The 18,424-nt window shown below is 40.6% G+C and overlaps 1 protein-coding gene across 7 annotated transcripts in view; it reads right to left on the bottom strand.

The window, feature by feature from the left end:
- EFCAB11 (EF-hand calcium binding domain 11) overlaps positions 1–18,424 on the bottom strand; it is a 187,380-nt gene that overhangs the window by 64,864 nt on the left and 104,092 nt on the right. Inside the window, exon 6 of one of the 7 annotated variants that reach the window (XM_060004060.1) lies at positions 7,563–8,482. The exons of the other annotated variants lie outside the window; for them this stretch is intronic. Coding sequence (XP_059860043.1) covers positions 8,347–8,482 — 136 coding nt within the window. The 3' untranslated portion in view covers positions 7,563–8,346. Of the gene's footprint in view, positions 1–7,562; positions 8,483–18,424 lie in introns of those variants that run through there. 7 annotated transcript variants of the gene reach the window in all.

Raw genomic sequence — 18,424 nt, 5'->3', positions numbered from 1 at the left:
TCCTCGACCAGGGATCAAACCTGCACTCCCTGCAATGGAAGGCAAAGTCTTAACCGCTGGACTGCCAGGGAAATCCCGAAAGATATATTTTTTAAAGTGGCTTTCAGAGATTGGACAGCAGAGAGCAGGGCTTATGATTCCTGAGAAGAAAAACAAGTGAAGAGAGCCCTATAATTATCCTGGCTTTCTGCCTAGAGGCACCATCCGAACTGAGGTAAAGGGAAGGGAAACTCAAGCAGGGGATGGCGGTCTTACTGAGCTGAGGAGACAGAGGTCAGAGTCTGGGGCACAGAGCACCTAACATATTTGACACCAGGAGCCTATCATTTCTTAAACACCTCTCTTCTCTGTATGACAAAATTATTTTCAGCAATAATCATGTAATAATCAGCAATAATCATTACGTTCTTGAGTTATTCTCTGGTTTTAAAACAAACCATTAACGATGCAAAAAGGAGAATAAACATCATTTTACAAAATTATATTGAAATCTGTAAAATAGTTGAGGTGTAAACTAAACCTTACACTTAACAAACATAAATATGATGCCCCACATTTCCCACTTGGTTTCACTATTTTACATTGTAAACACAAAGTAAAACTCTTAAGTGGTCACATACAATGACAGACTTCAATAACTCACATTATTTCTTTATCTTCACAACAACTGTGCTATCACTGTTTATACCAAATCTATTCTTTAAACATGGGAGTTTCTTATACTACAGGAGATGGAAACACAAACTATATTTGAAGCCAGTCCAAATGATTCTGAACTGCTACTGCTAGAAATGTACTCTCAAAATAAGCACATTTAGCTGTTTAATAAAAGAAATACATAATAAGGTGCAATTTAAAGTTTATACATGTATTATTAAAACTCAAAAGTAACCTCAGCAATTGTTTAGAATGTAGGCCAACAAAAGTCCCGTTTCCCACCCCATCCCAAGTATTTTATCACCTGATTAGTCAGAGTTGTAGAGACATGATGATAAATACAAGACAGACTTTTAGTCATTTTTATAATTATTTTAAAATTCTCTTCCAACTACATACCTCCAAATTCCCAGCACCTGCGTTGGACTGCTCCCTCACCCTAACCTTTGCGGTACCTGGGTTGGGAGTGGCTGAGGGTCTGGAATTTGCAGTGTGGAGTGCCATGGGGAAGGAGCCATGCAGAGAAAGAGCTCCAGAAATCTGCATGGGATTCCCTGGGGACACGCAGGGGTGAGAATCAAAAACCTGGGGAAGGAACTGCCAGGGATGAGCCAGCTGAACAACCGCTGACCTCACACAGGGCTTGTACCTGTTGAGGTTCCCACTAGTGAGACTGGAGAGACAGCACTGCACACCTTGGCTATTGAGTAGACACCGGGAAGGCCAAACCTCCGGAGTGGGGCTAAATTAGCTGTAAAGGGTACTCTAAAACTACACAGCTCACCCTTGAACAACACGGGTTTGAACTGCATGGGTCCGCTTATACATGGATTGTTTTCAATAAATATAATACCTGTATTTTCATTTCACAGATCTTTAATCAAGTGTGGGGAAAAGTTTGTGTTTGCTTAGAGATCACAATATGTGGCATCAAAAGAACTAGGGTGTGAGACCTGATTCCATCCAAACAGTTTTAGCTTCCTGACCTTGGGTGAGTCATCTTTCAATTCCTTTGTTTTTCGAGGCAGAGATAGCAGTACATGGATTTTTGACTACAAGGGGATCGGTGCCCTTAACCTCTGCATTGTTCAAGAGTCAACTGTACAAACAAAGCTTATAAACAAGCCTTAAAAATCAAGCCTATTTCCAAGTAAATTTAAAACCTGGCAGAACTAATCTCAATACCCAAAAGAAGACATCAAAATCTCAACTCTCAACATTGTAACATTCATAATTGTGGTAGGCAGAAGTTCTAGGAATGGCTCCCAAGATTCCATACCCGAGTCCTCAGAACCTGTGAATGTTACGAGAGATCATTTCCACGATTGTTAAATAAACCAGGTAAAATAATCCAGGCGGGCGTAATCCAATCCCATGAGCCCTTAAAAGCAGAAAACTTTCTCCAGTTGGAAGCGAAAGAGATCAGAGAGACTCAAAGAGTTAAGAAGGATGTGACACACCACTGCTGCTTTGAAGACGGAGAGGACCACATGAGAAGGAACGCAGGCATCTTCTAAGAGCGCAGAGTAGACTGGCTGACAGCCGGCAAGAAAACGAGGGCCTCTGACCCACAGCCACAAGGAAGCTTCCAAAAACCCAGATGGGCTTGAAAGCAGATTCTTCCCATGAACTTCCACATAAGAGCTCAGCCCAGAGTTTGCATGCCACAATCAAGGAGCTGGTGCGCCGCAACTAAGGAGCCAGTGAGCCACAACTAAGGAGCCTGCCAGCCACAACTAAGACCTGGTGCAACCAAATAAATTAAAAAAAAAAAAAAAACTCAGCCCAGCCAATACCTTGACCCTAGGCATAGAACTCAAGTGAGCACATCTGACTTATAACCTGCAGAACTGTGAGATGAAAACAGAGGCTGCTGTAAGCTGTTAAGTTTCTGATAATCTGTCACAGAGCAATAGAAGATTAATAAAATAAAGTCTAGGATCCAATAAAAACATTATTATACATGCTAAGAAGTAAGAAAATGTGACCCATAAACAGGAGAAAAAGCAGTCAAAAGAAAGAGAATCAAAAACAACAAAGATGACAGAATTGGTAGACAAGGACTTTTAATTATAAGTATGCTCCAGGATTAAAGAAAAGATAAACTAATGAAGAGAGAAATGGAAAATATAAAAGAGAACCAAGTGGAACTTCTAGAGACTAAAAGTATAATATCTGAAGCAAATAATTCATGGGATGAGATCAACATCATATTAGACATTACAGAAAAAAATTGTGAATTTAAAGAAATGGAAATAGAAACTTCCCAAATTGAATCTGAGAAAAAAAAGGCTGAGAGTGAAATGGAAAGAACATCAGTGACTTGTGCGGTAATACAAAGTGGTCTAAGTTACATGTAATTGGAGTACCAGAATATCAGGGAAGAAGAAGAGACATTTGAAGGAATGATGGCCAAACACTGTCCAAATTTGGTCAACATTAGAATACCCCTGATCCAAACTCAACAAACTCTAAGCAGGATAAATAAAGAACACTATAAAAAGGAACATCATAATCAAATTGCTGAAAACAAACAAAACAAAATCTTAAAAGCTGCCAGAGAAAACGACACATATGTTCAGAGAAAAAAATATATAAAAATTACCACTGACTTGTCATCAGAAATAATGGAAACCAGTTAGAATGACAACTTTAAAGTGCTGAAAGAAAATATCCTTCAAAAATGAAAGTAAAATAGAACGTTTTCAGACAAACAGAAACTGAGAAAATTTGTCACCAGTAGACTAGAAATTTTAAGGAAGTTCTTTAGGCTTATAAAAAAATTATAAAGAATGGAAAATTGGATCTATGCAAAGGAAAGAAGAGTCCTGGAAATAAAGGTAAGAAAGGAAGGGGAAAAAAAGGACAAATAGAAGAAACAGAAAATAAATATGAAGATGGCAGGCTTAAACCCCATCCTATGGATAATTACATTAACTGTAAATAGGATAAACACTCTAATTAAAAGGAAGAGATTATCAGAATGAATAAAAAAGCAACTCAACTGTATGCCATCCTTAGGAAATCCACTTTAATCATAAAGACATAGATAAATTAATAGTAAAAGAATAAAAAAAGATAACAAAAGAGGAATGGCTATACCAATATCACTTCAGAACAAAGAATACTATCAGAGAAAAAGAGGTGTTTCATAATAATAAGAGTCAATCAATTAATCAAGAAGACATAATCCTAAATGTATATATACCTAATAAAAGAGCTTAAAAACACATGAAGCAAAAAACTGAGAGAACTCAAAGAAGAAACAGACAAATCTATTATTATAGCTGGTTATTTTAATACTCCTCTGGTAGTAAATATCAACATCTAAAAGATATTCATTCCACTCCATCTCTAATGGAACATTCACCAAGACAGATGCTGAGCCATAAAAAAACTTACAATAAATTTAAAGGAGTTGAAGGGAACAGAATTAAATAAAAAGTCAGTAACCAAAAAATCTGGAAAATATCTAAATATTTGGAAATTAAGCAACATATTTCTTAATAACCCATGGTTCACAGAAGAAAACACAAAGAGAATTAGAAACTATTTTGAACTGGATGATAATGAAAACACAAAATTTGTGGAATGCAGTTAACGCAGTGCTTAGATGGAAACATAAAGTTTTAAATGTTTACGTTGGAAAAGAAAAAAAGACTAAAATCAACGATGGAAACATCTACTTGAAGAAGCCATAAAAAGATCAAGTAAACCAAAATAAGTAGAAGGGAATAATAATATAACAGCAGCAAAAATCAATGAACTAGAAAATGGAAGAATAATACAGAAAATAAATGACACCAAAGACGGTTCTTTAAAAAGATCAGTAAAATTAATAAACCTCTAGCTAGACTGATGAAAGGAAAAAAACCCCACAAATTACCTATATCTGGATTGAAGGTGAGGCAGATTTTACAGCCATTAAAAATATTGTTAAGAGAATACCATGCAAAATTTGTGCTAATAATTTTGAACTTAGATGAAATGGACACATTTCTTTTACATTTAACATTTCTTTTAAAAAAGAGAACGAGAGAGAAGAAAACACAATCAGAAGCAAATATGGCAAAATGTCAAAATCTGTTAAATTTGGTTGGTAGGTACCTGGGTGTTTGTTACGATATCTTCTGCATGCTTGAAATGCTTCATAACTAAAATTATAAATTAACTGAGGAAAAATTATTTCTCAGAATCATTCAATCAACAAATATGTATTGATCACCTACTATGTGGTAGGCATTGGAGCAGCGTCCTGGGAATACAGTAGCCAATCAGACAGACAGGTCTCTGCCCTAATGGAGTGCAGTTTGGTAGGGGGGAGATGAACAAGGAAGTAAAAAAGATCTACAAAGATTGCGGTAAGTGCTATGAAAGAAATGAACCCGTGATGACATATTTACAAGGGGAAAGGGTTGAAGGGAAGCAGTCACATACGAGAGCTTGGGGAAGTGAATTCCAATGACAGAGAACTGTAAAGGTGGGAGTACCACAGCTGGAAAGAGCTAGAAAGACTAGAACAACTGAGAAGAAGAAAGCGGTTTGAGATGAGGTTGAAGAGGTTAGATTTTAAGTGCAATAGGATGTCACTGGAGGTTTTAAGCAGAGGAGCTGGTTTTAAGGCACTTGGGTCATCATATAGAAAATGGGTTGTCAGAAAGAAGGACTGGAAGCCGGAAGCTATTGCAAACTTCAGGGGAGAAATGAGGATGGTGTGAGGTAGGATGGTGCAGTGCAGATGGAGAGAGGTGGGATCATTTGAGATTTGCCATCTATGACGACCTCAGTGTTTAAAGACGTGAGCTTGTCTTTTTTTTTTTCTACGAATACACATCCAGGCAGAAATAGCCACCGCATTCCCCACTCTTAGTCGTCATCATTACTGCAATGATGGGTACACGCAGCAGCCTCAAGTTTCTTTCTTCAGTGGGCACTCCATTACCATCAACCCCTGGGGGTGATCTGATTAATCACGATGCCACTGCATGACATGGATTACTACCACTTCCCACTGGCAAGCTGCTCGGCACTGCATTCAGGGCCGGACACAACCAAACCACTGCCAGACCAGCTGGGGCCACTGCTAGTACATCAGCTGGGATCCAAGTCAGGAAATCCAGTCCAGAAATACGACAGTTATTTTAAAAGGGAGATTTTAACCTAAGAAATAGTTAGACAGGTATTGGAGGACTACAAGGCAAAAGGGAAACACAGCAGTTATTAAAAAGAAAAAAAAAAGTTGTAACTATGAGTATATGAAGCCTCTACCATCGTCAGGGCTGAAGAAACAGAGGGAAGAGGCTGAGGTAGACCTAGAAGGCTGGTGGAGCGTCCTGGGAAGCTGGAGCCCACCCTCTGGGAGCTGTGGTTGATGTCTCTGAGGGGTCCAGGGTGAGAAACAGTGGGAAACTGGAACCAACAGCAGGAAACTAGAACCAACAGCAGGTGCTGGAATGAAGTGACCCTTCTGGGAACCGAGAGGAGACAGGGAGGAAAGAGCCACTGCTGCTCCCTTCTCCAGCCGTCAGGCATCCTCTGCACGTTGGGAAGATGGAACCTGCTGAGAGGCAGCTGGTAAAGGAGAAATGCGGCTTTCAGAGTCTTAGTCCCAGCCTCACCATGCAGAGTAGAGAAGGGTGGGTTTGGGGCTGAGAGACAAGAGCCTAATAACCAACACACGCTGCTTTTTCCATGATCATGTTTCATGAAACAATTTTATTCATTCTTGACATGCGGCTTCATATCAATGTTTTCATCATCACCAGAGCCACTTTTACAGACATTAACTCTATTTTCCAGGGCATGTCACTTTCACATCTGTTAAAGCTGTCTGGAATACAGGACTTTGTAAATTCCATGCTTGGTACTGACACTAGAAATTTTTACCTAAAGCCACTTGGTAGCTATTTGCGTAACATTATAAAATGTATGTTTTGGGTTTCTTTTTCATTCAATCTGAGATGTATATTTGTGATCTCTAATATGTAACCACTTACTGGATTGCTTTTAAAGTATCTTTAAAGGCTTGTTTACAATGACAGCCAATATTTGCAGTTATGAGTTTATAACATCAGGCAGAAGAACTGGATCTGTGTGACATTTCCTTCCTCCTTTATTTGCCAATTTCATCAGGTAACCTCTGTAAGCATCAAAAACCCACACTGACTGAGGCTGCTTCAGGCTCAACACTCTTTTCTTGTTCAAAATAAAGTAACTGAGAACATGTCTGATAGTTTGAAAGACTTCGTAAGAGAACTAATTCTTTTCAGAGGGTATGTTTTGAAGAAAAGCCTCATTTTCTATTAAGTCCCCTAAGGCAGTGCTGCTTAAATTCTCTTTGGTAAAGGACCACTTGAAAAATTTTTCCAGTCTGTTGCAAACTGCTACTTTGTAAAACTTAATACAAATTGCTAGAAAAATGAAATAAAAAGACTTAGAAGTTAAAAGCTGCAATTCTGTATTACTAGTTCAACCAACAGGAAATTATATTGCAATAAATATTACCAAAGTATGCATAAGGAAAAAAGTATGAAAATTGTACATGTTGTTTGTTCACTGAAAGTATGTATGTAGGCAACTAATATGCAGTATAGGCTCACTATTACACTTGCAACTTTTTTTTTCATTTTGAGGGAAAAAAAATGAATCCCCATATTAAATGTCTATAGGCACACTTTGAATGAACACAGTGTATATAAATGTTTAAAAATTTTAATGTGACAAACTGACTTGCTTCTTGATTGATAATTTATCTAATCTAGGTGCTTTCGCCAACAAGGCTACTTGTAGTTGATAAGGTACATCTAATCTATTTCTATGTTTTATGTTAATAATAATAAGAGGAAAGAAACCAGTCTCGCAGAATGGAATAGAAGAGGTTTTAGAGCAATTTCAGCAAGCTCGTTTTGTTCATTTTAAAATTTTATCTAAAATGGAAAAAGTGCTACTACGTTTTCAGAGTCCTTTAAATCCTTCAAAAGAAGTCAGTTCCAGTAATGTATCTTGTAAGTTATGGTTAAATTTATCTTTTGATGAAAGAAATGGATTCTGGATCCATGAATTTTTTAGGCGTAGATCTTCTTTTGATGGAAAATAAAATTCAAAATGCCTTATCAAATTTTAAGGTGTTTTGTGATAGCTTTTCACAGATATGCAGTATAAAGATCATCACCTGCATCATTGATAATTGTTAATTTATGCAACGTGTGTCGTAATAAGCTGTAGAAATTCTGTTCTTCCAAGCTCCTTTCCTTTTTTTATCAGCCACTGAAAAACATGTTGCATTTCTTCCTTGCATGGAAATATTGAGATCATTAAAAATGCTGAAGGTGTTAGATACATACGCAGTCCTGCTTGTCCAATTCATATCTTCAACAAGCCGGGACCAAACTGTCTTCTGATTTTACAGAAACGTTTAGAGTTGTTCTATAAATTGAACATTCTCAAACACTTGTCCTCTTGATTATCATCACACCTCAGCATGTAGTAATAGCTGTTCATGATCTGCCTACACAGTATCATGCAACACAAGAGAATAATCCAGAATTGAACACACCAGCCTTTATCTAATTCATGATTTTTAGGACGGCACTAAGCCCACAGTTTAGTTCCACCAACATTTCTTTTCATAGCAGGACTTCCTCATGAGAGAGACAGCCCACTGATTTACATTCTGGTGCAGCCCCTAAATCAGGGCGATGTCTTCAGGATGTTTTCTGCACCATCGGAACACGCTCCTACACAAAATGTAAACTCCAGTCCATGTTTGTTGACAACGAATCCTTCATCTACACAGTTCAGACTTAGTTGTTTGTCAGCGACGAAACTGAAAAAAGAAATTCTTCCTTCGTATCACCAACATGTTCAAATTGCACATAAATAGGAATATGAGTGAAATTATCACACTACAATGAAAAAACATGTTGCTGGCTTCAGCTGCTCTATGCATTAGTCCTCCACACCATCAGCCGGTTCCAGAACAGGCTGAGCTGCGGGGGGAAGTATACTTGAGCTACCTTCTGTGCGCGGATTCACCCAACATTTCTGAGCAAATACCTTTGATACAATCCTTCACCAATGTCTCACCAACTGTATACGGATTTCAGTCTTGGCGAGCTGAACCATTACTTACTAAGAAGCCTGTAGAACCCTCATGTTTATAAGTGAAATACTGAACATCTGTTTGAATCAGCTTTTTAATCCTCTATTCTTCCTTTCAAAAAATTCTCGTGGCTTTGAACTTAATTTTTTTTTTTGGATGCCATTAAAGAATACTTTTTTTGTGTGTCATTGTGGATTCTACTACCCTATATGTTTATTTTTTTATTTTTTATTTTTTTGCGGTACGCGGGCCTCTCACAGCCGCGGCCTCTCCCGTTGCGGAGCACAGGCTCCGGACGCGCAGGCTCAGCGGCCATGGCTCAAGGACCCAGCTGCTCCGCGGCATGTGGGATCCTCCCGGACCGGGGCACGAACCCATGTCCCTTGCATCGGCAGGCAGATTCTCAACCACTGTGCCACCAGGGAAGCCCTACCCTATGTGTTTTGATGGTTCCATTGCTTCATAGCCAGTATGTCTCTACAAATCACTAAACATTATGCTTTTAGGATGTCAACATCAATGACAGCTATAAACTGAACTCAGTATGTGAGGGATCACAGTTTTGAGGAAAACAAATATGTACTCTTGGGCCTTTGTTTCTTCAGAATCACTTCCACCTTCACCATTTGGTTTATACTCTTGCCACATTCAGAAAAGACACGTGTTTCCTTGCCAACAAGCTAACAAAAAACTCCAGTGAGGCTTGCTTTACCTTCTGCAACTTGAGGGTGAAAATAATCAACATAAATTTTATTTCCTTAATTAACTAATAATGTTAAATAATAAAATGAAAATTTTTGATTAAAAATGAAAACTTGTAAATATAAGTTATAAAAAGAAATGCTTTCATCTTCACAGGTTTTTATACACTTTGAGAATACAGCTGATAAACCAATCATAAAGTATCACACACTGTAATATGGTCCTATTGCACGGGATTATTTATTACACAACTTGCGCCACATATGACTCACCATTTGAGCTTGCCAGAACTAAAGCTGTCTATACCCTGTTCAATGAGATGAGTCTGCCATTGTGAATGTGGCATCATGACAATTTCAAACTGCTGTAAAAGCTTTTAATGCTTACTCTCAATGTCTATACCTAACTCATCATGGACCAGCACTGATCTGCTGACCACACTTTGAATAGCACTGTAAGAAGGTATTATGAATAGAGAACCAATATTATTTGCTGATGAATTGCATTAGGGATGTGGGATAAGGGGAGGCAAGTAAACGGAAGGTAGGATTCAAGGAAGACCCTTGGGCAATTTTTAGCTTGAGTCAATGGACGGATAGTGATGCCACTTACTGAAATAGGAGGGAGAAATATGTTTGCTTATGTGAAGTCTGGGATGCCATGAGTCACCCAAGTAGAGACGGTAAGTATGGATGAGCCTGGATCTTAGGGCAAGATCTGGTCCGAAGGTGTAACTTTGGAAAGCACCAGCATTTAGGTGTTGTAACTCTGCATAAGATCACGTAGGGGAAAAACGTGGATAGAGAAGAAAACCAGGAACAAGGCCCGAGCTCTCCAACATGCAGAGGTAGGTAGAGGAGGGGAGTGAGTCAAGGATGGAAAGGCTCTGGGTAGACGGTTCTGATGTGCATCACCGATTAGTCTTTTCAAAGTTCCCCAGTGAGCACAGGCAAGGAGCAGATCTTCACCTTTGATTTGCAGAACTCTTGACACAGAGCACTGCCTATAGAAGCACTTAATAAATAAGCACTGGATGAATGAATGAAAGACATGATAGCCATGAATATTAGTGTATCTTCTATTCTGGTACTGAAATTCTGTGGCACTTTAATTTTATAAAATGCCTAATGATTAACTGTATGACTAACTTACTCCTTCAAATGAACAGCAGCCCCTTCAACGAACAGAGCTCTTAACTGTTTTTGTACCATGAACCCTTGTGGCAGTTTGATAAAGACTCTAATTTTAAATGCATAAAATGAAACCAATTATACTGAAATAGATATGAGTATTAAAAAAACAAATTAGCAATAAGGTATTATAGGTGCTTCTTTATTAACACATTAAATAACAAGATCTAGTGGCAAGACAAATAACTAGTGGTGGGTAAAGGAAAGGGAGGATTCAAGGGAAGGAGGACTCACTGGATTCCAAAGCAGTGAAGAGGGTGAACATATTCAAGACAGCCACAACATTTATACTATGATACAAAAATATCTGTGTCTTCTGTTAGTGACAAAGTCACAGATACTGTTAAAATGACTGTGCTTTTCTGGCAACATTTCCAGTTTAAAAAGATGCTGAATATCTTTAAAAAGATGCTGAATAAAGTTTACGTTCATGGACTCCAGATGAAGGATCCCTGAATTAAAAGGTCCCTTTCACTTGTAACCTCACCACTACATCCAGGTTAAGTTCTATTTTAAAATACATCTTTTTTTTTTTTTACAGGAAGAATCATATAGTATACCAAATGTACAACCTTTATGGAAAGCAATTTACAATACATATTACATTTAAAATAAGCATGCCTTGGGCTTCCCTGGTGGTGCAGTGGCTGAGAATCTGCCTGCTAATGCAGGGGACATGGGTTCGAGCCCTGGTCTGGGAGGATCCCACATGCCGCGGAGCAACTAGGCCCGTGCGCCACAACTACTGAGCCTGCGCGTCTGGAGCCTGTGCTCCCCAACAAGAGAGGCCGCGATAGTGATAGGCCCGCGCACTGCGATGAAGAGTGGCCCCCGCTTGCCACAACTAGAGAAAGCCCTTGCACAGAAACGAAGACCCAACACAGCAAAAATAAATAAATTAATAAACTCCTACCCCCAACATCTTCAAAAAACAAAAAAGAAAACCACAGCTTTTCTCCTTAAAAAAAAAAAATAATAATAAGCATGCCCATTGGCTCAGCAATTCCACTTCTAATAATTCACCTTGAAGAGATAGCCCCACATGCGAGCAAATAAATATGTATGTGGACGTTCACAGCTGACATGTTCATAGCATCTGTTCATTCAACAAGTAGCTACTGTCAGCCTCCTGTGGGGCAGGCAGTCTTCCAGATGCTGAGGATTCCACAGAAAACCAAACAGACACATTTCCTGCCCTCCTTATCTTCCAGGGGTAGAGAATGACAATAAAGAAAACAAAAAAGTAACCCCTATTGTAAAGTACCTTAGATGGTGATAAGTACTACAGAGAAGAGGGCTAGAGAAGGCTGGGAAATGTTCTTTATAAATACCCTGGGCAAGGAAGACCTCACTGAGAAGGAGACTACTGAACACTTGAAAGTGTTAGGAAGAAGGTTGGTGTATATCTGGGGGAAGAGCACTGCTGACAGAAGGCAGAGCATGTGCAAAGGCCCCGAGACAGGAGCATACCTGGCACGTTTGAAGAAAAGTGAGAAGGCGAGTATAGCTGGGGAAGCATGAGCAAAGCGGGAGAGCTATAGGTGAGTATGGGCGGGGGAGACAATGGTGGAGGGGGTGGCGGTGGTGGGGGTGATCATTTAAGGCCTTGTCCACCAGTATAAGGACCTTGGCTTTTATGCAAGTGAGACAAGAATCCACAGAAGCATGGCCTGACCTGCCGCACATTTGAAAAGGATCCCTCAGGTTGAGAACAGACTGTCGGGTAAAGGCAGAAGCATGGAGCTGACTTGGGAGGCTGAGCCGGTGCTGATATAATGGATGTGGAGAAAGAGAAAGGAGCCTGAGATGATTCCAAGGGTTTTGGCATAAGCAACGCAAAGGATGGAGTTCCGTGAATTATGATGGAAAACTTTGGGCTTCCCTGGTGGCGCAGTGGTTGGGAGTCCGCCTGCCGATGCAGGGGACGCGGGTTCGTGCCCCGGTCCGGGAGGGTCCCACATGCCGCAGAGCGGCTGGGCCTGTGGGCCATGGCCGCTGGGCCTGCGTGTCCGTAGCCTGTGCTTCGCAGTGGGAGAGGCCACAACAGTGAGAGGCCTGCATACCGCAAAAAAAAAAAAGAAAGATGGAAAACTTTAAGAGAAGCAGGTATGGGGGAGAAGATCAGGAGTTTGGCTTTGAACGTGGAGATGGCTATCACACATCCTTGTAGAGAGTTGGATGCAGAAAAATAGAAAAGCTAGAAGCAATTTAAACGTCACTAATAGGGACTGATTAAGTAAACTATTATATATTGATAAATAGCTGTTACAAAGAATGTGATATAATCATACTATTATGAAAATTTGTGATGTATTATATGAAAAAGCAAGTTGAAGAATGGTATGCAGTATTTTAATATTATATTTATGTATAATCTATGTGTGTAGGTATGTGCATATATATGTTAGTTTATATGTTCAGAAAAAATGTGGATGAATATACACCAAACAGCTAATAATATTTATCCAGGGAATAGGATTGGCAGAGGGGAAAAAGGAAGAAACTCATTTTACTTTAGTTTCTATACTGTTGGAACTTTTCAAATGAAGAACATGTATTATATATATAATATAAAAGCTAACAAAGATTGAGAAGTTTTAAAGTGTTTTAAATGATGCTTGGTTAATGTGTACACAAACACTCGCAAACCCAGGCACATTTCATTAGTTATTATTACTTTTTTAGATTTTATTGAAGTATAGTTGATTTACAATGTTGTGTTAATTTCCTCTGTACAGCAAAGTGACTCAGTTATATATTCTTTTCCATTATGGTTTATCATAGGATATTAAATATAGTTCCCCGTGCTATGCAGTAGGACCTTGTTGTTTATCCATTCTATATATAATCGTTTGCCTCAGCTAATCTCAAACTCCCGTTCCTTCCCTCCTCTACTCCCACACCCCCCTCCCTTGGCAACCACAAGTCTGTTCTCTATATCTGTGAGTCTGTTTTTATTTCGTAGATATGTTGATCTGTGTCAAATTTTAGATTCCAAGTGATATCATATGGTATTTGTCTTTCTCTTTCTGACTTACTTTGCTTAGTATGATAATCTCTAGGTCTATCCCTGTTGCTGCAAATGGCACTATTTCATTCTTTTTGATGGCTGGGTAATATTCCATTGTGCATGTACGTATACACACCACATCTTCTTTATCCATTCATCTGTCGATGGACATTAGATATTCTTTGAAATGAGGTAGAAACTTTGTGATTGCAGCTCTCGGCTGAAGTGGCGAGCAGTCCGAGATACAGGGTGGATGGTGGTGGGAAGTAAAAGAGTGAAAGAGGGTATGTGGAAAGGGGAATGGAGGACATAAAGTAAGGGATAGGCATACTTCAGAGATCTAACACTTTGGCTGGGACAGTACTCAATCTCTAGACATGTTTTTGTTTGGCGAGCACAGTGTTTTTCAATTTGTTAAACATGGATGCCTTTAGGCAACTTAGGAGCTCTCCAGGTTGCCAAAGCCCCACCACTGCCTGTAATCTCCCACCCAGCCTAAGTCATACATTTATGTTACCACTGCAGGCAATGGCTTTTCCACTCCTAGGCTAACATGCATTGGGCTCTTATTCTGGGCTGGGACTGTATTCAATTCTGCCTTGTGTTCTCTTGGGCCCCTAGGTAATGCCAGAAGATTAATAGCATTAATAATGTTTCCCACGAAATCTGCACGTCTCATCTATCTCCCTTTTAGCCATGTTCATTTTCTTAGACATGTCGATAAAAATTAAAGTGGCCATAGTATTACTGTTTCAGTTCATACTTACGTTGTAAAAACGTGAACTGTACAAATCAGCAGGCAATGGAACCCTGACTTCTGATTTAATTTTGACAATTCCTTCTTTCCCTGGACTGGTAAGAGTTTCCCTCTGCTTAAGTATAGAGTAGCACAAAGATACCACAACCCAAATCACTATTAAAATGACTGCAACAGGGAAAGATGGAATATAATAATATGACGCACACGCAAAGTAGGTCCTGCTGGCAAACACATTCTGAAGGTGGGGAAAAGAAACCTTGGCAGGTAAAGGCCAAATAAAGTAAAAATAAACTCAGCGTCTCTTTTTGCCAAGCATCTTTCTGCACATTAAACAATATCCATTCTAAGATGACTTTAAGTGGCTATTAACATAATTATTTGTGGAATGAATGATGAATGAATAAACAAATAAATGCTCTACATGTGGCATCTCTTTATCTCAATGAAAAGAGAGCCCTAAATAGTTCTCTGTGGAATTCTTTTTTCAAAGTGTGTTCCAAGATCTAATTATGGCCCCTAGGCTGATGTTTGGCCCTGGAGTTTTGGGTTTGGAATGTGGAGCTAAGAGAAACTTTACGACGTTTCTCTTAGCTGGAAGGGAAAAGGCCATAATGTTTAATCACATGTCTCTAGGGAAAAAAAAACAATTTTGAAAATGTTCTATTTCTAATAATCATGGAACATACATTGCCTTTTAAGATTTGTTTCTCAGAACAGCAGAACTCATTTAGTCTAGGAGAACACAGTGTGGCTTAATTATTTTTTTTTCTTTTCTAGATTCTCTGCCAAGAACTACAGAGCAAAATGAAATGACAGTGCAGGAGACAGCTGCTAAGTTATCTCTTTGTTGTATTTCTAATAAGATAGCGACATCATTTCGGTTGCTAACGTATAGCTGTGTTAGTTCTGAAATAAGCTATTATGATTTTTTCCCCCTCAGTGGACTCCAGTTCCAATAAGTAATACATCATTCATGACTGGAAATGTGTATCCCTCCAAAAAAAAGTTTGCTCCTTCTTGCTTAAACTTTTAAAGACTTGAGTTCCCTGCTTGAATTTGAAACCACTGCCTGATTTGCATACATAATCTGAGATTGATTGAATACCCACAGGTCAGTGCTGAGAGTTTAATGAATCAGAAGAGAAGCAGCTGAGGGCAGAGCTCTGAAAAAGACAACAATGAAGGGAAGGAGACTCAGAAAGCTGCCCGTTAAAGCAGGAAGAACATGGATGTCAAGGGCAAAGAGCATGTTTAGAAGGCCAGCTCACTTGTGTCAAATACTGTGCAGAAGCACTAAAGTACCCATTGGCTTTAGCCAGTAGAGGTGACTGTTGGACCTGATCGGAGAGGTTTCAGTGGAGTTACTGGGGCAGAAATGAGACCACCGTGGACTGGAGGGGATTTGGAAATGAGAGGCAGAGGAGTGACTGCAGCTTAAAGGCAGAGTGTTAGACAGAGGAGATCACTGATGCAGTTAGGTCCCCAGTAAGCAGGAAGGGGCAGAATCCAAAGTCATGGTGGAAGGATCTGCCAGAGGCTGGGGGGCGGGGAAGCAGCCCCTTCACCTCTGTGACAGGAGGAAGGCGCCATGGCGGCAGGTGGGGCTTAGGGGTGGACAAAGTTAGCCATTATCTTCCATCTTTATCCTCACCATCATTGTCAGCAGTGTCCAGTAAAACTGCAGAGGGGGCAGGAAGTAAAAGACACTGTGGCTTTGGTGACTTCTTTTTTCTTAGAGAAATGGGAAGCGAGGCCATTTGATGAGAGTGACAGAGAAGAGGGGGGGCAGGAGCCTGAGAAGGGTGGTGACGTTTTGAAAATGTTTTGGGGGAACCAGGAAAAAGCTGGTGGTCCAGAGGTCCAACTGGGATGTGTATACTGCTTATACTGTTCACAAGGCAGGCCCTCACCAAGCCGAGCGTGAAGCAGGCAGATGGAGACTCGGGCTGCCGGGTACGAACGATGGAAGGACAAGGGGGCTAGGAAGTTGAGGGCCTTGCTGAGAGCGTGATGGACCAGAGGACCCAGACCAGGCAGGGAGGCTCACAGTCTGAGAAAAACATAGAGAAGAGAAGGGACTGGAGGTTTTGATGAAGATGAAGATCAGGTGCAATGGGACCAGCACTAAACCCAGGCCAGAGGGGACCCTGCCCTGAACTGTAGAGGGCTCTGCTCTGGCCCTTCTCTGGCTGCACCCCTCTCCACAAAAGGAGTCTGCAAGACGAACAAGATGTGCCCACCCCTACATCCTCCATCCTCCACCTTTCAGACCCCATTCCAGGTACCTGGGACCCTAGGATTCCCTACCCAAGCAGCCCTAAGCACGCTTTCAGTGCCTGTGCAGGCCTCTTCCTGAGGGTCCACCCAAAGGGTGGCTGTTTGTAGGTCATGTGGATTAAGGTGGGATGTGAGGGCTGAGTGTCCACACAAGCGCATGTGAGGCTCCTGACCACCTGGAGCAGAGCCAGGGACAGAGGCCAGCTCTCCCCCATGCCATGAGTGCCCCACGTGGATCTCCCAGGAACCGATGAGTTCCAAAACACAGCTTTGCCTTCGAGTCATTATTAAAGTATATTTGTCAAGGTAGGAAGATAAAACATATTTTGCCTAATAGTTTACCTTGATTTATAATTTTCATATCTATAGACATATAGCATGTGGGCTTCTGTTTGTACCTTGCCCCAGGCCCTGCAAACGTTAGGGGTGTGCCCAAATGAGAGATTCAGCTGAGTAAGAGGTTGGAGTAGGGATTATTAGACTTCTGAGTCAACATGGCAGGGTAAATGCTTGCTGAAAATTCTCAGTCTGCTGCAACATATAGAAATAACAAATGAAATTTTTTAACCAAAAAATCACATAAGCCTTGTATTATTTATTTATTCTCTACTTTCATATCCCTCCAATCCATTCCCTGCCTTGCTCTGGGCCCCTCTGGGCCCTATTACCTGGGCTTCCTTGCTGGTACCTTCCATCTGGGTTTGGCCAACAGAAGTTACCAGCAAGAGGTAGGAGAAGAGAGGGAGAGAGGATGGGGTATTTCTTTCCTGCTCCCTCCCTGCCTCAGGTCTTCCTTCTGGTAGTGGCGACGTCCCTCCAAACCCAGCTTCTACCCTCCTCCATAGCTCCAGCTGTCCCTGGCCTCCAATAATAACATTCTCTCCCTTGTCCCTTCAGACTGGGAGTGGTGACAGCTTCCTAGTCCCTGGCACCTCAAATGACCTTGTTGGATTCTTTACTCCTGTGCATACTTCTGAAAATAGTTTCTTCATTAAAATCTCTTGAATTTAAGTATCTGAGTGATGCTCTATTTTCTGCTGGGACTTTTACCGATTGAAACCATTTTCAAAAACAAGGCAGGAAAGTTTCTGAATAGAAAAGGATCATAAGCCCGCGGTGCTAAGTGATGACTAAGACTCTGCGGCCATTGTGAGGATGGGGTGGGGGCAGGTGCCAGAAAGACTAGAGGGGTCTGAGGCTTCTACATCTGCAAAGGGGAAGGGGCTGAATATGCCTCACAGGTATCAGGGGTGCGGTGGGGTGAGAAGAGTTCCATTTATTTTCGGTTAGGATCAAGACCCCACATTACCTGTGACTAGAAATGAAGATAAGATGCATGTATCTCACTAGCAACTGAGTCTGAATCACACGTGGGCACAGAAATTTTTACGTCCCTGTAGTAGGATTCCCAAGCCATGCTTAATTTATGACTTGTTTCAGAGCTAAGAAATCCATGGGTCTGCGATTGAGGAAATCTCAAAACCACCCTTCAGAGAGAACCCTTGTAGAGCAGATCCACAGGGGAGGTAAGCTCTCAAGAAAAGAAAAGAAAACTACAAAATATGCAAGGATATGCAGCATGATTAAATGCACTCTGACAAAAGAGACAATTCACATCTGAGGAAGTAGCTATAATAGAACACTCTGAAAAAGACTTTTAAAATCCTCAAAGCCATCATAATGGAGGGACTAACAGCTATCAAACAAGACTGTGAAATCAGAAGGGT

The sequence above is a fragment of the Delphinus delphis genome, chromosome 2 (genome assembly GCF_949987515.2).
Source record: "Delphinus delphis chromosome 2, mDelDel1.2, whole genome shotgun sequence".
NCBI classification, from domain to species: domain Eukaryota; kingdom Metazoa; phylum Chordata; class Mammalia; order Artiodactyla; family Delphinidae; genus Delphinus; species Delphinus delphis.
Note: the sequence above shows the minus strand (reverse complement) of the source record. Positions and strands in the feature narration are given on the sequence as shown.